Source organism: Glycine max, chromosome 12 (genome assembly GCF_000004515.6).
Source record: "Glycine max cultivar Williams 82 chromosome 12, Glycine_max_v4.0, whole genome shotgun sequence".
Classification (NCBI taxonomy): Eukaryota; Viridiplantae; Streptophyta; class Magnoliopsida; order Fabales; family Fabaceae; genus Glycine; species Glycine max.
In genome coordinates this window covers 5917928-5938181 of record NC_038248.2, presented here as the reverse complement: position 1 = coordinate 5938181, position 20254 = coordinate 5917928, and the positions used below count along the sequence as shown (strand labels likewise).

At 31.5% G+C, this 20254-nt stretch overlaps 3 protein-coding genes and 1 pseudogene across 3 annotated transcripts; 3 read left to right on the top strand and 1 right to left on the bottom strand.

Moving 5' to 3' along the window:
* Nucleotides 1–120: 120 nt before the first annotated feature.
* LOC100817336 (senescence-specific cysteine protease SAG39-like) lies at nt 121–2022 on the top strand (annotated as a pseudogene).
* Nucleotides 2023–2452: 430 nt separating this feature from the next.
* On the top strand, nt 2453–6079 carry LOC102659541 (uncharacterized). Its single transcript, XM_006592198.3, has 6 exons — nt 2453–2934; nt 3043–3260; nt 3769–3901; nt 4013–4059; nt 4482–4698; nt 4783–6079. Exons 3-6 carry the CDS (start codon nt 3849–3851, stop codon nt 4916–4918), a joined length of 453 nt encoding a protein of 150 aa, XP_006592261.1. The 5' UTR covers nt 2453–2934; nt 3043–3260; nt 3769–3848; the 3' UTR covers nt 4919–6079.
* A 4693-nt stretch (nt 6080–10772) lies between these two features.
* LOC100816790 (senescence-specific cysteine protease SAG39) lies at nt 10773–12539 on the bottom strand. Its single transcript, XM_003539722.5, has 2 exons — nt 12101–12539; nt 10773–11684 (listed from the first exon to the last, which is right to left on the bottom strand). The coding sequence occupies exons 1-2, from the start codon at nt 12537–12539 to the stop codon at nt 11092–11094; spliced, it is 1032 nt and encodes a 343-aa protein (XP_003539770.1). The 3' UTR covers nt 10773–11091.
* Nucleotides 12540–13880: 1341 nt separating this feature from the next.
* Nucleotides 13881–18978, top strand: LOC100816271 (exosome complex component RRP41-like). The gene is made up of 7 exons (XM_003539721.5): nt 13881–14046; nt 15609–15687; nt 15818–15920; nt 16027–16147; nt 17012–17100; nt 17605–17754; nt 18736–18978. The coding sequence occupies exons 1-7, from the start codon at nt 13914–13916 to the stop codon at nt 18823–18825; spliced, it is 765 nt and encodes a 254-aa protein (XP_003539769.1). The 5' UTR covers nt 13881–13913; the 3' UTR covers nt 18826–18978.
* Nucleotides 18979–20254: the final 1276 nt, after the last annotated feature.

Genomic DNA, 20254 nt, shown 5'->3' with positions numbered 1-20254 from the left:
AACACAAACGAGTCTTCAAATGTGTGTGTATATATATCTCAAGTGATCTTAGGGACCAGTACCTCAACTTTCTGACATTTTACCAAGGCAGTGTTAGTGTAGTTTCCAATTGTCACTGCCATGGCTTTCAAAAAACTATTCCATTGCACTTTGGCTTTGTTTCTTATCTTTGCATTTTGTGCTTTTGAGGCCAATGCTCGCACTCTTGAAGATGCTCCAATGCGTGAGAGGCATGAGCAGTGGATGGCTACACATGGAAAAGTCTACAAGCATTCTTATGAGAAAGAACAGAAATACCAGATATTCATGGAAAACGTGCAACGCATAGAAGCCTTTAACAATGCCGGAAAAAACCTTACAAACTAGGCATAAACCATTTTGCTGATCTCACAAACGAGGAATTCAAAGCCATAAATAGATTCAAGGGTCATGTGTGCTCCAAAAGAACAAGGACAACCACATTTAGGTATGAAAATGTGACAGCAGTGCCCGCTTCATTGGATTGGAGACAAAAAGGAGCTGTCACACCCATCAAGGACCAAGGCCAATGTGGTATGTGTTTGAATTTGATGATGATCTGAATTTAACAAGTACTCAACAGTTATAATTATGTTTACCTTTTCTCTTCAAGAAGTTAATTAAATAAAAATAATCTAGTTTAAATATATTTTTTTTATCTGAAAAATTTACATATTTTATATTTGGTCCATAATAAATTTTTCTTAGCTTTGATTCCTAGAAATTTTATGAATTTTACATTTCTGACTTTTTTTTCTATTTTGTCTCTTCTATTATGTTGGCTATATTAAGTAGGGCTTGAAATATTTTTTGGATTTTTCTTTAATTTGGTTTCTGAATTTTTTTTATATCACAATCATCAATGTGTTTTTCTTTAATTAAGCGAACCTTTTGGGCTTAACGAGTATAACAGTGATCATGCGCTTAGCGCGGAATTCGTGTTAAGAGCGTCTTTAGACTTCTTCGTGCACTTTCTTTGTACTGTTGCGCATTAAATGAACTATTTTAATTTTCAACTTTTTCTTCAAAAAATTTTCTTCACGTTTTTGTTTCAATTCTCCTCTAAAACAGTTCTTTTCAATTCGGTGAAAAATTAACATGATATTAAATTTTTCGTTATTTCATTAAAAATAACAGTAAAATAAAAAATTCTAATCATTCTTAAAGAAACAACAATATAAGGGCCAAAATAAAGAAAAAAATTGTTAGGAACCCAATGTAAAATCTATAACTTTTTCAAAAATTAAAAACAAGTTTAAACCAAATAATTTTAATAAAAATTAAGAGCATGAATTGATTTTAACTTGAGAAGTTCAATTTACTTTATCTTTTTTTTTATAATTAATGTTTATAGAGAAATTTATTCAAACCCGATCTAATGAACTTTGCTTTGTTTTTATTTACCATTTAGGATGTTGCTGGGCATTTTCTGCTGTGGCAGCAACAGAAGGAATCACCAAGCTGAGAACTGGAAAATTGATCTCTTTATCAGAACAAGAGCTTGTTGATTGTGACACAAAGGGTGTGGACCAAGGTTGTGAAGGGGGTCTAATGGACGATGCCTTCAAATTTATCTTGCAAAACAAAGGACTTGCCACAGAAGCCATTTACCCTTATGAGGGTTTTGATGGAACATGCAATGCAAAAGCAGATGGTAACCATGCAGGTAGCATTAAGGGGTACGAGGATGTCCCTGCCAACAGTGAGAGTGCACTGCTCAAAGCCGTTGCTAATCAACCTGTTTCTGTAGCTATTGAAGCTAGCGGTTTTAAGTTTCAATTTTATTCAGGTGGTGTGTTCACTGGATCATGTGGCACTAACTTGGATCATGGTGTCACTTCTGTGGGGTATGGAGTAGGTGATGATGGAACTAAGTATTGGTTGGTCAAGAATTCATGGGGAGTTAAGTGGGGTGAAAAAGGATACATTAGGATGCAAAGAGATGTTGCTGCTAAAGAAGGCTTGTGTGGCATAGCGATGTTGGCTTCTTACCCCAGTGCATAATTGCTTTCTTACTATTATATATTTCATGTACAAGTTCCTTGTTCAATATATATAAGTACAAACCATCAGAAGTGTGTGTTAATACTGATATTTATAGGTTTGAAGAAATTACAAGTGGTAGATTCAAACCTTGTACCACAATTGTACAAAAATATCATGTATAATTATACTTGTTTATTATATCTATCACTACTACAAAAACAAATTTCTACGACAGCTATTCTAAGACGGTTTCTGTAGAACCGCCTTAGAAAACAACGTGGTGGTATTTTTGTAATTAATGTCATTAAAATTGTTATTTACGTCGCGGGTTCTAAGACGGTCATAAGGAAACGTCTTAGAAACTCACATGATGGCAATTTTGTAAATAGGTTGAATGAATACAAGGACGGTCCTGGTCTATGACCGTCTTTGTTCATTGTGTAAAAATTTAAAAGGGACTAGGTCACGCGCACGCTGTCCACCTCCCTGAAAAGCTTGCTTCTCTTGCCCTCCCGTCGTGCCTCTGCATCCTTGTCGCCATCCGCCGTGCCGCTCGCCGTCTGCCATACCTCTATTGTCCCTCGTTGTCACCGTGGTCGGCTGCCTGGATTTTTTGGTGGTTCGAGTTCGCTTGGTTCATCTATCGTACATCTGGGTTTTTTGGTTAGTTTCGAAACGAACACGTTGCAAAGTCAAAGCATATTTTCGACTTCAGTCGAGTCTTGGCGGAATCACTTTCAGGTCCGATTCCTCATCCCAAACAATACAATAACCCAACCCAAGCGATTCGATTCAATAACACAACACGCACATTGGATTCCTCGTCCCAAACCCTAATCCCCAATTTCGATTCCAATTCCAACGAGATCCCAAGTAACACAGCAGAGCCCTAAATCCATGTTCAACTCCCCTGGCCTTTCTCTTGCACTTGTGAGATTCATTCATACCCTTTTTACCTTTTCCTTCTTATAAGTACTTTTTTTGGTTGGTTCTATTTACCTACTTTTCTTTTTCTTGTTTTGTTTTGGGAAAACGCAGCAAAGTGATATAGATGGAAAAAGGGATGTGAACAGATTAATGCCCGAGAATTTCGAGCAGAATGGTTTGAGAAGGAACCGGGAAGAGGTGCATGAAAGCAGATCTGGAAGTGACAACATGGATGGTGGTTCTGGTGATGATTTTGATGCTGCCGACAACCCACCAAGGAAAAAATGCTATCACCGACACACTCATCAGCTGATTCAAGAGCTTGAATTGTAGGATGATGTTTTCATTTAAGAAAAAAATCATCTTTTTAAAGCTTTACTTTTTTTTTTTTGCGTGTGGAATTTTATTTTATGACTTTCTTTTGGAGGGGTTTTTTGATTCTGTGTTTTTGTGTTTTCTGGTGTTTTTTTAGGCTCTCCAATATGCACAAACTGCAATTGTGATTGTAGCATCAAGGGTTTTAGGGTCTCACAACTGAAATTGTTGTTGCATTGGCTGCAATTGTTCACAGGGAGGGGTTGTGCACTTAGCTTGAACTAGTTGGGATTTTTTCAAAACAGAATTAGGCTAGTAATGTCATTGCATCATTTCCTTGTCAGTTATCCCCTGATTCATTAAGTAATTTGAGGTATTTTCTGGATTTTAAGTTTACTTATGGAGACTGTGTTTGGATAATGGCTCTGAATGAACATCCATCAGTGTTTGCTGGAAATATTATGCACTCAAGAGTATCACTTGCGAAATATTGCATCTGACTCTGAACTGTGAAAAATATAGGTTCCGGAAATGGAAGGCAAGACTAAAAGTCATATGACATCAGCAGCAACCTTTGTGGAAAGGGGTTCAAGAAGCTTGTGATGATGCTTGCAGCATATGCCTTGAAGATTTTTGCAAAAGTGATCCTGCCACTGTAATATGCAGCTTTTTCGCTTTCCTCTTTCCTTTTGACATAGAATTATAGGCAGGGATGGCTTCATTTGAAAAACATTTATTTACTCCTTTTCCTTGTATTTGTTTTCAGGTCACTAATTGCAAGCATGAGTTCCACCTGCAGTGCATTCTTGAATGGTAAGTTTTAATATTTTTTCATGTGTGTCTTTCACAAAACAAAGATATTTAGTGTTATTTTTACCTCTATGTTGTCATAGGGTAATATATTTTTGGTTCAATTGGTTCCTGTGTATTAAAATGGCTTCTAGCTTTCGGCATTCTCATGAAAAGTTAGAACTTGAAGTCTAATAAATGCATTGTTTTGGACAAGGTGATATACTAACCACCTACAAAATTGGTAGCAGCTCTAAATGAAAGCAAAATAGAAATAAGAACTTTTGAAATAGTTTGATGGATATGGTTCTATCCCTATTCATCTGTGTATGTGTTGTCTGGATTTTGTATATGGCTAGGGGCCATGTTCACTGTTGAAAATGTTGTTATTTCCATATATATTAATATATTGGAAGTTTCTGATCATGGCCGTTCACACTTCTTAGTATACTCAACTCAGCCTAGTGCACCACCATCAGCTGCAGGAGGGGGAAGTGAACCAGCTGCAATTGCTTTAGGAAGTCCATCTACCCCACTTACATTGGATGGAAATGAGCAATCATCACGACAGCAGATCCCCTATGTTCAAATTCGGAGTTCTTTTTTAACTTCTGCCTCTACCGTCGCAACAACAAATCTTCAAGGAATTCACTCTAATGATAGGTAGTTAGACTCTAATATTTTTTTTCTTGTTATCATTATTAGTGTGCATGTGAAGTTATATGTTGTATATTTACTTCCTTGTAGAAGTTTTGCCTCTCATTCTTTTCCTGCAAGCCAAGACAGAGCACATCCATCAGAACAATCACTTTCTGATTCTCTGCGCTCCACATTTAATGCAGTATCCATGAGGTATGATTTCTTGGAAACCTTGTGTATGTAAACTCTATGTTTTTGTTAAGTCAACTTATCTAATATTAAATTGTGTTGTGACAAAGATACAAAGAATCAATTTCGAAGGGCACAAGGGGATGGAAGGAGAGGCTAATAGACTCTTATCTCACAGTATTTTAATAATTTACATTTTTAAAAATATAAATATTAAATTATCATATTTTTCAAAGTAAATATTTATTATCATATAAGAAATAATTGATTTTTTTCTAAATAATTTGATATAAATTACGATTATGATTGTAACTACGTAAATGGCATGTGTACTGATTAGATTTCTCCCCTAATACAGTTACGGGTCAGATTTAATGTACTAATTAGGCAGCTATAATATTTTCAAGAGACATCCTTTCTAAAGCAGCCCACCACAAAAAAAAAACATGAATAATTAAGCATGTAACTTTTTGTGTGGTTCCTTTTAGTATTTAATTTTATGCATTCTGAACATGCATACACGTATGTTTAATTAATTAGTTTCTTTGTGCATATACATTGTATGCCACTATATTAAATAAGTTACAAAACTCACAATATTTTTGACAAATAAAAAAATAGATGCTAAATAACTGATATGATTATGTGATTTTCTTCTATTATTCACATTACGGCCTCTAATCTCCTTCGTATGTTACATCAGACTTGGTTGTGTTCTTCTTTCCAATTAACAAATTAAATTGAATTGATGTTTTTGATTGCTATGTTATCATTTAGTACTTGTGGTTTACGAAAATTAATATAAATTAGACCAACACGGTCTGATAATGTATTTTTTTTGAAGTAGTCAAGCATAACGTTTTATTATATGTTTAATTTTTTATTATTTATTACTTTTATTTTAAATACTTTATTTAAAATACAAGTTGAGTCTATAATGAATCAATGTTTGAATTCTTTTGAGAAAATATCTATATTTAGTGTCTAACTGTGTCTCAAATAAAATTGCTTCTGAATAAGAATACTTGTAGAAAATTAAGAAAATAAATTAAAGATGTTATTTAATTATTTAACAGTGTAAACAAAATTTAAACCAATAATATATCAACGAATATTACAAAAGCTATTTTTTCATATCAGTATTTTAACTAATGCATTCAATAAGATAAGATTTGAATAAGACTTTACTTAAAAAATCAAGTTAATGACTTGTTGGTGCAGGAATTGGTATTTATTTTTATAAATTAAATTCATATCAGATAAATTTTTATAAATTCATTATAAATTAAATTGAAAATAATTAAATATTTTTAAATTTGAAAATTATATTTAAAATTTATGATAATTAAAATAGTTTAAATTTATAATAACTTATGATATTTAAAAATAGTCTTATATTGTAATTTAAATTTTAATATAATGTTATTTGCATATAATTTAATTAATAACACTTTTCCCTCTTGATTAGGTTAAACAAAAAAGAAAGTTCTTAACAAGTATCTAAGTCTCGTTTAATTAGCAAATCTTAAAGATTAAGTTTTTCATCCTAACGCGTTTTAATATAAAAATTATTGTTAGAATTAATTAAAATATGTATATTCTACAAGTTCAAAATTATTTTTAATTTTCATCAAGTTTAAGAAAATGTTGTCAACATTTGTTTCTAACTTCAATGTTAATACAGTCTCTTGCATTTTTTTAATTTTAAATTTTAGCATGATGAATATAACTTTTTTGCAATTAAAGAACAATAATTTATATTTGAACTACTATTGAAGCATCCATGCTTCCTTGGCTAAACAAGAAGCCCGTCTTTTCATTTTTTTGCTGCTCCTCCTATCTTTAACTGATCAGTATTATCATTTACTTGAGATTTGTGCCACTGGATGAACCCTCCGCTACTGCACTAGTACTGTAAAAACTTTCAGGACCTTGATTATAGAGAAATCCCTTGAAAACACGTCCTCCCATGTTGACAGAGGTTTGATACGCACATTGTTCATCTTAAGCGTCCATTGCGCTCACTCTCACACACCGAAACACGACCGAAGCGCTCACTTTAGTTGTTAATTATTTTAGTTATGTTATCCTTAGAGAATCCATTTTCCTTGAAAGAAATGACTGACAAACAAAAAGAAAATTACTTATCAATTGTCAGCCTATGTTATAAATTATAAATATATTCTCAAATATCTTTGCTTCTACTCTGTTCATATAAAAAGGTTTAGATTTCTATACATTGGTCTAGAGTTATTTAATGGTGATAAGGTTACAAATATAGTTACATCTAAGGCTAAACGTATGTCATGGTACATTTCTTGGTCTCATTGTGCACTTCTATTTTCATATTTATTTTAATGATTCATGACAATGTATATGCCTTTAAAATATTAACCCGGATAGGTTGTAATTATCATAGGAATTTTTACTATTGGCCTATTTTTTATAATTTATTCTGTTGTAGAGCTTTGCAAAGCCCCCTTGTCCCCTTATATCCCCCTTCTATTGTTTGATTTAACTACTGTTAATTTCCTGTTCCAAATATTTTTTTACTGTCATATAGATGACTATGATATGTTTAAGTTAAGGATTTTGTTGTTGTTTTTGTGTAAATGGCTATGACATGTATACAATTCCATGCCAAGATGGCTCTTCAAACTTCCCGAGCATTGGAGTCAGTAAGAAGTTCACTCAAGCCAGGTCATGTTTTTCCTTCTGATGCATCCAAAGTGACCATTAAAATTGCCTACTTAAATGGGGATTAGTGATGCTTCTAGTTGTGATTATGTCTTTGAATTTGTTTGCATCATATTTATCTCTAACAATTTAACTAAATTTGTTCCTGGGTTAGATTGTAATGGATATATATACATATATATTGATTTTTTTCACACTTGTAGTTAATTATTTTATTTATGTTGAAAATGATTTTGATAGTTTTGGTTCTCATCAATGTTGAAAATGATTAAAGGTACAATAGAGTAAAAAAAAAAACCAAAAAAAATTACAAAACAAAAAAAAATAAACACTGCATACTACGACGGTTATCCAACAACCGTCGTAGAAAGTCATTTAATATAGACAAATACAAAGACGGTTCCTTATGATCCGGCGTAATAGGCTGAACTTTCTAAGACGGTTATACCAAAACCGTCGTAAAAAGGCATGTCACATTACACGCATATTAAGATGGCTAAGTTAATAACCATCGTAAATTGCAACGACATATTACAACGGTTATATGACAACCGTCGTGGAAAGGGACGTATATAACGACGGTGCTCTAGACTGTCTTTATAACTTTTTTGCCTTTTACGACACCTCATTTTATGACGGTTCAAAACCGTCATAAAATATACAATTTAACCGACTTAAAAAGTGAATTTTTTAGTAGTGTATCTATATAGAAGGAAATTATGTTTTACCTTTCAAAAACTTCCTCAAAATCAATGTACTCATGGACGCATAATTAAAAGTTGAATGGTATAATTTACCATTTTTTTTTATAAAAATCTATTTATAATATACTAGTTACAAATCAATATGTTTTTTATCGTAGTTATTTTTGTGTGGCTTGAAAATAACTCACACTTGTGTGACTTATGTATTATTTAATCATATAATGTCACGTACTTATCTTGTCACATTAAATTATTTATTTGAGTTTTTCATTCCCATAATACAAAAAATTATCCAAATAGTACAATCCAAAAATTATTTACACAAATGATATAAATCATTATTTAAGGTGAGAAATCAGTTGGGGGAGGGGGCGATTTCTCACCTTAAATAGTGATTTGTATCATTTGTGTAAATAATTTTTGGTTTGTGTTATTTGGGTAATTTTTTTTTTTTAATTATAGGAGTGAACAATTCTCATTCATTTAATCAAATTTTTAAAAATATTATCTATTCTATTTTCATCTAATCAAATTTATTAAAATATTGTCTAATCAATTGTAATTAAATATTATCTAATAAATTTTAAATTTTTCTAATAAAGTAATATGATCCAATTATATCTAATAAATTGATCTCGTAATTAACTTATATCCAACATTAGAATAAATATATCTTTTATCAAAATTAAAACAAGTATATCTTTTATCAAGATTCAAACAATTATATCTAATAAAATTTCAAAATATATATTTATTTTATCTTTATCTTGATTTTTTTTATTGTAAACAAGTTAGAAAGGAAAATATTATGCATTTGATAGAAAAATTGTAAATATTTTTTTTTCTATTTTTTAGTTCATAAAAATCATTTAAATATAATTAGGGTAATTAGAACAAATATATTTAAAATTTGAATAAATTAATTATTATCACACATGTGTATGTTTTAATCAAATTAATTACAAATATTTAATTTTTTTATTATAATAGAAGGAAACAAGTATGAGAAACAAATCTTATACAATTTATTCAAATGTATTTATGTAAAAAATTTCATCAATATAAAAATTAATTTATTTTTTATATGATTTTGCATGTAATATTTTTGTAATAAAAGTATATTTAATAAGTTAATATTAAAATTTTATTATATAATTACATAAAAAGGATATTTAACCTTATTTTATAAATATTAATTAACAAAAGTTTCGTGTAAAAAGTTTTTAAACATATAGAAAAAATATTATTTATAATAAATATATTAACTAATTATATTTAAATTAACTTTTAGTATAAATATTTCAAATATATAATATAAATATTATTTAAAAATAGTATTTATTCATAAAATTATTTAAAGTTATTTTATATGATTTTAAATTAAAAATAAATACTAAATTTTATATTCGTGTGATGCACGGGTTTGATTAAATTATAAATTTTTAAATTTGTATTTAGTATTTTTGTTATTTAATATATATATATATATATATATATATATATATATATATATATATCATTTTTTAAAACATTTAGTATCATATTAAATATAATTACACTAAAATCATCCGAAAAGATTAATTATATTTTTATTAGATATACTTGTTATACTCTTGATAAAAGATATATTTGATCTAATGTTGGATAAAAGATAATTAGGAGATAAATTTATTAGATATAATTAGATCATATATTTTTATTAGATAAGTTTAAAATTAATTAAATAATATTTTATTAAATTTGATTAAATAAATGATCTGATATGATGATATAAGTCATATAACATTATATCATTAGATAATACATAGATCACACTCGTATAAGTTATTTTAAATCACACCTAAATAACATACTCACTTGATATGTCATTATATTTGCTGAATTGTTATTATCTCACATATTCCTTTGCATGTAACTTCTAATACATCCTTCCTACATCTAATTGTCCAATGTAACAATGAAACTGTTACAACCACAATCAATGTGAGGAAGTTACACCCTTAAACAATGTTTGGTCAATTTCAGATACCAAAAGGAAGCCTTCTTCACATATTATGTTTACCTTTCATTATCTCCTCCTTTGTTTTCTCTAAAAGTTCCCTTTCATCTACTACAAATTAATTTCTCCTATGCTGTTTTCCAAAATTTGTTAATTTTTTTTAAATAAATAGTAAACTATTTAAATATTTCTTAGTTAAATTTGTTAGTAAAACAAAAGGTTAATGAGTTTTTATAAAAAAATTATGGTGTAGGTAATACACTCCCAATAAAAGAAAAAAGTGTAAAACTCATATATATATATATATATATATATATATATATATATATATATATATATATATATATAAACACCATATAAATTTTGGCTAAAGTAAATATACGAAAAATAAATTAAAAAACACCATCAATATTAACGCCAAAGAGGTGATAGATTATATTTGTTTTGAAACCTAGGTTTAAAAATTTATAAATAACCATTTAGCATGCGTATCAGCTGATATGAAATTGTTCTTGTTTGATCAGAAATCTCGAGTTGGAGTCCTAAATATACATTGCATTAAATACTCACAAGGAAAATTTTGTCACTCATGATAATTTTAGTATCTTGTGTGAGGCATCAACAAAATTTGTCTTCAGAAAAAAAAAATACATGTAGTCTAAAAAAAATAAAAAAAGTTTATAAGTGATGGCCTATGAAATGATATTATTATAGACTTCTCTTGACTTAGTACTGGTACATAATTTATAGAAGATTTAGTTAAAATTTTGATCCATTGAAAAAACTAAAAGTGAAAGTCTAAAAAGTTGTCGTAACGAAGTTTAACAATTATGCAATGGGGTAAGAAGCTTGCATTGCTATGCCACACATGCCTTCTTTAGCAGCAACATCTCTTTTTATCCTGATGTATCCTTGTTCACCCCAGTATACTCCCCATGAATTCTTGATCAACCAATACTTGGTTCCATCATCACTTACTCCATACCCCACAACAGTGACAGCGTGATCAAATGTAGTGCCACAGGATCCACTGAGGACACCACTTGAATAAAATCGAAAATCATAATCACTTGAATCAACAAGTACAGAAACTGGTTGATTCGCAACAGCATTGAGAAGTGCAGTCTCATTGTTGGCAGGAACATCCTCGTACCCCTTAATGCTAGCCACATGTTTGGATTCTACTTTTGCATTGCAAGTCCCATCAACAGCTTGATAAGGGTAAGATGCTTCTGTGGCAAGTCCTTTATTTTGCACGATAAATTTGAAGGCTTCTTGTATTATGCCCCATTTACAACCCCCATTATCACCGTTTGTGTCACAATCAATAAGTTCTTGTTCTGATAAAGAGATCAATTCACCAGTAGTCAGCTTGGTGATTCCTTCTGTTGCTGCCACAGCAGCAAATGCCCAACATGATCCTAAACGAAAAAATAATATAAAGCAAAGTTCATTAGGGGGGTGTGTGTCTACAGACTTCTAATTGAATGATGATCTAAAAACTCTTCATCAATGTATATATAGACTATTTACCCACACACAACATATATATATAATAACGACATTCACAATCCATTAACCTCCTGTCGTGTCATTAAGAAATTTGATAAGATAATAGTGTGTAATTTTTTGTTTATAAATTATATATGTTTTTAAATCTTCATATGTCTATAACAATTGATAACTAGTTGATGAGAGTTTTAAAACATACTCTTAAAAAAACATTTTGTCATAAATTAACTCTGTTATTTGAAAGTAGGAAGTAAAACAAAAAAAAATACATATTAATTAAGTCCCATAATTAATTGTGAATTTAAAGGAGTAATCAAGTTCATACCACACTTGAGGCCTTGGCTCTTGATGGGCGTGACAGCTCCTTTTTGTCTCCAATCCAGTGTTGCTGGTACTTTTGTCACATGTTCATATTTAAACGTGGATGTTCTTGATATTTTAGACCACATATAACCCTTGAGTTTATTTATGGCTTTGAATTCCTCTTCTGTGAGATCAGCAAACTGATTGACACCAAGCTTGTGAGATTTGTTTCCCGCATTGTTAAAGCCTTCTATGCCTTTCACGTTTTGCTGAAATATTTTGTATCTCAACTCCTTCTCATGATGGTCCTTATAGACCTTTCCATGCTGAGCCATCCACTGCTCGTGCCTCTCATGCATTGAAGCATCTTCGAGAGTGCGAGTATTGGCGCTGAAAGCCCAAAATCCAAATAAGAGAAGCAAAGCCAATGAAGTACAATGGAAAAGGTTTTCGGAAGCCATGAAAATTATGACAATGGAAACCTGCTTGTAAGTGAAATATCAGCAAGTAGAACCGTTTGTCCCTAAGATTGCTTGAGGTATATAGACTTTACAATAAATTAAAAATATAAAAAATAGCGAAGTAATTAATATATTTAAAAATTATCTTTATTTTTTATTATTGGGACAAAAAGTACTCTATTCATTTGTTTCTTATATGTACAAAATAGCAAAGATAATAGTACTTGTTTCTTATACGAAAGATAACTTGTTTGCCAACTTTTTGAAAAGGCCACTTTGTTAAAAAAATTCTAAATTTAAGACCAAACTTGCTCAATTAATATAGAGATTAGTAAGTTTGAAGCTTTTAATGCAAATTTTAATTAGGGTAGTCAGTACTTTATATATAATCAATGCTTTTACGAAACACGAGACTCAATATTAATGCTTTTAATGCAAATTTTAATTAGTGTAGTGAATATATTTTTTTTTTCATTATGAAATCATTGAGTATTTTTGTTTTTATAGGTAGGAATTAAAGATAATATCAGAAGTTTATATTAATTTATACATTTTATTTATTACTAAACCAATTAAGTTAAATTTCTTGATAAAAAAATGATGAATAAATTAAGCACAATATATATAATCTATTAACTGACTGAATAAAAGACAAATTTCAATTAAGAGAAATTGAAATTCATCTGCATATTGCGTTATAACCTCAAATACATAAAGAAAAAGAGAATAAGAAAGTTATAATTCAGACCCCTTCACCCCCCGTCCTCTGCACTAAAGCTCCGTCCCAATCACTCACTCACAGTGTCTAAATTCGAAACCGAGTAAAAAGACCAAATGAGCATCAGTTCATTCATCTCACCCGCTCTCACTGTTAATGCTCCCATTGAAATCACTAAGTATGGGGAAATAGACCATATTTATTAGTAAAAAGTATTTATTATTTTATATATACTATAAAAATAATTTGATATACACTTTAATTTTTTAAGTATATTATATGTTTTTAATTAAAACCATTTTTTGGCACAAGAATGATAATTGAATTTAAACTTATAGTATATACAAATTACTAAAAGTTGTCACTAGCTACTAATCTTATCTTAGTGAAGAGTAAAATGTTTCCTTGAAATAGTCTTTACTTTAGAAATTTTTGATAAAAGTCAAATTTAAATCGTTAACCATTTACTATAGGCGTATTGTCTTTCTTATTTTATTTACAACAGTTATGTGCATAAAAAAAATGTGAAGTAGATGGGCTGGAAAGTGGGTGTGGAGGCCCAGAGCCAGAAGTTCCGCGAGTCCAAAAGGCAGCCTTTTATTGGCCATATATATACACCATAGCGAAGAAACCTGAAGAGAGTTACAGTGTTGGGAATGGCGGGCAAAGGTGGATCAACTCCGGCCACATATTCGCCGTCTCCGACGACCGATAAGAAGAAACCATCGCTTTTCAATGAGGATTTGGCTCGACCTGATGGCCGCAGTTTCCACCAGTGCAGACCCGCATGTAAGCCCCCACTCGCTTTCAAATTGAACAACCATTCTGTTTATTTCTTCTCGATGCATTTGTAATTTCAATATATGCTCTTTTTTTCATTAAATTGTTATTAGTCTTCGTTTTCTTCGCCAGTGTTAAGGTTTTCATGTGGATACAGTCTACAATGCCTTTTTTTATTGTTATGGGTATAGTGTTAAATTGTGAAGGTTTTTATTGTTAATGCCGTTTTCGGATTACGATGCTGCTTCATACCGAATCGGAGAAACATTTTGTGGATAGCTTTTCCTCATGCTATTCAAATTGATGGACAAATGCTCCACAATGCCATGATACTATTTGGTGAAGTAAGATTGAGAGAATCAGGAGTTTTCCTTCTAGACATTATTCATTTGTTGAATTTAGAGGCATTGGTGAAGCTCGGCATGCCAAAGCAGTGGTCGATTAACGATTATGTGTTCAAAGCAGTGAGCTGGCACCTGGCAAAGATTACCCTGTCTTTTTTCCTGGAAGTAGATGGCCTATATTAGTTGATGAGCATCTAATTCGACCACTACAAACATAATTGTTCTATGAATCAAGATAATTTTCATGGACAATTGACACCTGGTGGTATTGCTGGGCCTAATGTTCTAATGCAACCTTTTGATCCTCAAGGTCTTGAACCTCATATATCTCAGTTCCTGATTTTCATGAGATGGAAGCTCTAAAAGTCAGACAGGTCCAAACTGGAAAAGGGCATCTCCTCCTACAAGATCCACCTATGGTGCATGGAATGTACTTGACATAAACAAATTTCAGTGAGATTCTAAAGATTTGAGGATAGATGGTGCTTTGCACATTGGTGATGCTCCATTTCCTGTAAGGAATATAGATGATCATGGATAACAATTGAAATTGATGCAGTTATTTATGGGGGTGGTTCTGGTCCAAAGAGTCACCTTGGTCCATTTGGCACTAGGATCATATCTAGAGTACCTAGTTCTGTCCAATTATGGCCTGGAATTATTGTGAAAGGGTGAATTCCTGTTTTTCATGCTAGATGTGTGCCTATTGGAGAAAGGGATAGGGACTGAGATTCCCGATGTTGTACATTGCGCTGGTAGGACTGATAGATTTGTGCCCAACTCATCCCTACGAAACTGGCTAGTAAGAAGCTTTATAAGTTCTTATCAGGTACTATCTCTAGTCAACAAGGAACTTGGGTTTTCCCAATAAATCCCCTTGTGCCCAGCATTTTTGGGCTTGATGTGTGGATAATATGACAAGTGTCCTAATAATGGATCTATGATAGACTTTGATACCATGTTATAGAACTCTGTGTGGCAAGAAATGAACACAATTTTCATTTATTGAAGGAGTTTATTTATTATATACAGTGAGTATATCAATGCAACTAAAATAACAGTGTGAAACTAGCTCTAATTGTCATCAAAACTGATTAACTAAGCACCTAACAGAAGACTAAACAGCTTCTGATTTTTGAAATGAACCATTAGAATCACTTATTTGCTTTGAAATGTTGATTGGTGGCATTGTTTTTGATAAGCACATTGATATTTGGTGACTTGCAGTTTTCAGGACTGGTGCTGTGAATGCTGCATCTGGATCTGCTTATGCTGAGGTTGGAAATACCAAGGTCATTGTATCAGTGTGAGTGGCTCTTTTATCTCACAAATGTGTCATTTAGTTAATTTACCTCTCTGAGGTTTGTTTCTTATGGCTTTGTTGTTTTTATGCTCTCTGCCTAATGGGGATATTTTGTTTGTTTTTCTTAATTTAGATTTGGGCCAAGAGAGAGCAAGAAGGCGATGATGTACAGTGATATAGGGCGTTTGAATTGCAATGTCAGCTTTACAACGTTTGCAACTCCGATTCGTGGGCAGGTATATGAAAGGCTATACTTGTAGCTTTTTTCTGTTGTGTTCTGCATCTTCCATCTTCATGGCTATTGGAAGTAGTCTTTTAATATATTATATCTCACGAAGTTAGGGTTCAGACCACAAAGAGTACAGTTCAATGCTTCATAAAGCTTTGGAGGGAGCAATAATACTGGAAACATTCCCCAAGACAACTGTGGATGTCTTTGCATTGGTGCTGGAATCTAGTGGCAGTAAGCATACATACAATTTCATATTGATTTTCTATTTAATTTGTCATGATATTGTTTTTGATGGATTGAAATTAACAGACAAAATTGTGCTGAATATAAATTTGCTTAAAAACACTAGAAAGGGAAGCCTAAGTTTATTTGTGTTTTCATCTACCTTGCTGTCATTTAATGATTGCTTTGTTTCAAGCTATGTTTATTCTATTGTTCCATAAATGCGAAAAGGTATTTTGCTTCAACACATTTCCATTTAGTTAACCATGAGGTGTGGTTCAATTGGCAATGCATATGAATGAACTTCACCTGCCCTGGCTTTGAATATCATGGGCAGACTTTGTGGTCAAGGCCACACTGCCAGGTGCTTCAGTGGGGATTATTGCCATACTTTTAGGGGTGGCAACAGCTTGTCAGAGATTAATAAAAGTAGTTTCTTTAAGTTCAATTACTTTTGTAGACTTTAGGTAAGAGAAGTCAGCCGTAGCTTCTGTTGTATGAGGCCTTGCTGCTTATGATGAGAAATGCTTCCATGTTCTTATGATCAATTACTATAGCGATTAGTATAATTCATGTATTCTTTGATAAAGGCTTCCAAGTACACAAAGTCAAAAAGAACGAACATATGATTTATTTTAATGAATGTCATGTCAATTTTCTATAATTTAGCAGTTTTTTATGGACACCTTAAATGTAGATATTAAGATGTGGTCATTTATGGTAGTCTGGTTCGTAATGGATTTGTTTGAGATGCTGTATTATTCCTTTGAATTTTATAATGGAAGAAGTAATGATGAATGATCCCATTTAATTGAAACCTTTTGGCAAATCGTAAGTTTATAGCAGGTGATAATATTAGTGAGTGTGTTGCAGGTGATCTCCCAGTTGTCATATCATGTGCAAGCCTTGCCCTTGCAGATGCGGGAATAATGATGTATGATCTTGTTGCCTCAGTTTCTGTGGTATGAATCTTGCTCACATTTGCACTCTAATGTCACTAAATATGTACTTGCTTTGTAGGATGCATAATCTGTTTCTACCATTTTAAGTTTATTTTGAAATTTTGATTTACTATAAAATCATCTGATTTCCTTTTCTCTAATGATTTCTGACTTGGTACCCACATCACACATTTCATGCACTATTATTAAATTATATTTTCATATATGTGTGTTTTGTCTTCTGTAGCCTAGAAATATGTTTTTAAACCAATTTTTATTTTTCCAACTACTTTTCAGTGGATACCAAATTCTTTGGCATAATTGCATGAGTGTGTGTGCTATTTTTATTGGATGATCTTCTGGGCTTGTTTATGCCAGGTTCCTCTTCATAAAAATCATTATGATAAAATGAGATCATCATGATGAAGGCTAATGACCTTTTACCTATTATGACTATCCCATAAATTGTTCCTTCATGATGTGATTGCTGCTGAAAGTCTCATTATTATTTTCTAATGATTGCAGTCATGTTTTAATAAGAACCTTGTCATTGATCCTGTTTTGGAGGAGGAAAATGGCCAAGATGGAAGCTTAATGATTACTTGCATGCCTTCTCGCTATGAAATCACCCAACTCACTGTTACTGGGGAATGGTCCACCCCAAAGATTAACGAGGTTTACCTATTTAAATTTTTTTAAAATCTTTTATTTATTAAATGCCTATTTTGAAGTTGTGAAATTATGTCTAGATCTATGAAAGCCAAATACTCAAATTGGCAAAGTATAGTGTCAAATGCATGTCTAACAACGATATGCATATAATATGCCAATTTAGTTTATTTTTAATTTTTTTTACCAACTTTTGGGATACATACTCAGGTACGGTCTGAGATATGATGGCACTTTGATATTTTCAATTGAAATGATTGTGTTGTAGTGTTAACCCAAAGTTTCTGTTACCATTTTGCCCATAGCACTGTCACAGTAAAATGGGAATGGGCTAGGGCTCGCTGGTTTCTCACATCTGGATGTTGCACATTGCTTCTATACTTCCAATCATGCATCACAATATCAATAATCTTGAAAGTCCTTGAGCCTTGCACATAGCATCTGTTTACACCCACTTCTCTGACCATTATTGTATCCTATTCACTAATCATCAATGTCTCATTACAAATGTTGTACATTTATGTAAAATGTGTGTGGGTGCATATACAAATTCATGGTAGCATATTTAGGCCAGATCAAATTTTGATTTTTCAAGAGTTTCCTATGTGTCACATCTTTATCGTATCAAGTGTCTGGGCTTTATAGGTGTGGTCGTGTGGATGCCTTTTCATTTTACTGATTTCAAGAAACAGCATTTAATCGTTTCACCTGAGGTTTTCTGCTTTGAGGTTTACATATATGTATTGCTAATTGATCATCTATTTGTATCTCCTTTTCCGTGCCTACTGATTACTGGTACTTATGTGATCGAAGTTAATACTGGAATTGAGTTAAGGCTATTTCCAATTTATATAGAGGTGCTAGTGCGATGTAAAGATATAATGTCTTCACATCTAATGTTCCAAATTGGTCATTGTATTGACATATTATAATATAATGAATAGAGATGGAACGTACTCTAGTGACATTTTAGCTTCCCACATGCAGGGAATGCAGCTGTGTTTGGATGCTTGTGCAAAGCTTGCGAAGATTATGAGGTCATGTTTAAAAGAAGCTGTTTCGGATTCCCAGGAATAGAATGGCAGTTCTAAATTAACATAGTTCGCATTATGTGCTGTTAATTTCTTCTTATATTGAGATAATTTTGTGTTGAAGGTAGGGAGAGTTGCTTTGCATGCCCTGAAAATTTTGTGCTCATGATCTTGTCAAAGACAAAGTTAATTATTCTTATAGCAATTGCTATATGCATGTCACATAGTTTTGCAAGTCAATTCAATATTATGAATTAGGAAATTGACAGCTTAGTAAGATGAATTGGGTTGACCCTCATTTTTCTGGAAAAAAAAATCCAAAAGATAGTTAACCCCTCCCCCCGCCCCCCCCAAAAAAAAAAAAAAAAAAAAGATGCATGAATTTGTTGTAGCAGGTTAAGTTGGTTTGGTTCAGGAGTTAAAAATCACTTCAATAGGTATATGATAGCTGGTTGGGTAAAAAGATTTATGCTAGTTTATATCAGGAAATCATGAATATGGTTTTACTTTCTTTAATCAAACTTTGAAATGTTAATGAATTTTGTAGATTTTATAATTTACTAGTTGAGAGTAACGACAACAGTTATATTTTGAAGTTTCATGAAAGAAATGAAAATAGTTATGCATATATAACGATAATTTAGAAATACAAAATGTATACATCAAAAGAAATAATTGTTTTTATTAATAGATTCAGTTGGATAATATTAATCACAAACAGTGTACTTGACCTTAATTTAACCCTACGGTCACTCAATTTGATCCCCTGCTGTCTCTCTAGTAAAGAAAATAAAATTAGAAGTACAAAAAATAGAGGGAAAAAAAATTAAATGTTTGAAAAATGAAGAGAAAGAAGAGAGATAGAGGCTGGAAAGAGTGTTAGCTTGGAGATAGATCATGATCACTGAACAGTACAGTACTATATTGTGTGTGAACATGCAAACGTCTGGGTCACAAACTCGTGCGTCTAGAGTTTAGAGACTAAAAAGTTTAAAGTTATTCATTATAAAAAAAAAAAAACTCGTCTCATTCTGTATTTCTGTATTCTTGAATCCTTGGGTGCCTCTATATCATAGACAGTCTGTACAAGTTGATTTGATATCTCATCTGGAAGGTACAATCAATCATAGTTCTTCATTTAAAGCTAACACAAGGGCTGTCAAGGCTTTATTTTATATATATATATATATATATATATATATATATATATATATATATATATATATATATATATAATTTACTTTTTTTTATTCCTTGTAGTATATGTATACAGAATTTACTTGTCTCTTCCTGCTCCATCATTTCACACAACAACGAATTCCAAATCTGCCAAAAAATACACATAATGTTAATTTCCGTCAAACATTCACAAGTAATTGGCATAAGAGAACGTGAAAATTGATATCAAGTGAAAAGAACTAAGTATAATAATATATTGTGCAGACACATGTAGAGTTGGATAGTATAATAGCTTT

What these genes read in the sequence shown, in the direction of transcription:
- LOC102659541 (XM_006592198.3), top strand. Translation starts at nt 3,849, where the DNA reads ATGATGCTTGCAGCATATGCCTTGAAGATTTTTGCAAAAGTGATCCTG. An exon ending in GCAAAAGTGATCCTGCCACT is followed by an intron (nt 3,902 to 4,012) that starts GTAATATGCAGC and finishes ATTTGTTTTCAG; the next exon opens with GTCACTAATTGCAAGCATGA. An exon ending in CTGCAGTGCATTCTTGAATG is followed by an intron (nt 4,060 to 4,481) that starts GTAAGTTTTAAT and finishes CACACTTCTTAG; the next exon opens with TATACTCAACTCAGCCTAGT.
- LOC100816271 (XM_003539721.5), top strand. Translation starts at nt 13,914, where the DNA reads ATGGCGGGCAAAGGTGGATCAACTCCGGCCACATATTCGCCGTCTCCG. An exon ending in GGTGCTGGAATCTAGTGGCA is followed by an intron (nt 16,148 to 17,011) that starts GTAAGCATACAT and finishes AGTGTGTTGCAG; the next exon opens with GTGATCTCCCAGTTGTCATA. An exon ending in TTGTTGCCTCAGTTTCTGTG is followed by an intron (nt 17,101 to 17,604) that starts GTATGAATCTTG and finishes TAATGATTGCAG; the next exon opens with TCATGTTTTAATAAGAACCT.
- LOC100816790 (XM_003539722.5), bottom strand. Translation starts at nt 12,539, where the DNA reads ATGGCTTCCGAAAACCTTTTCCATTGTACTTCATTGGCTTTGCTTCTC. An exon ending in GAGCCAAGGCCTCAAGTGTG is followed by an intron (nt 11,685 to 12,100) that starts GTATGAACTTGA and finishes TTTTTCGTTTAG; the next exon opens with GATCATGTTGGGCATTTGCT.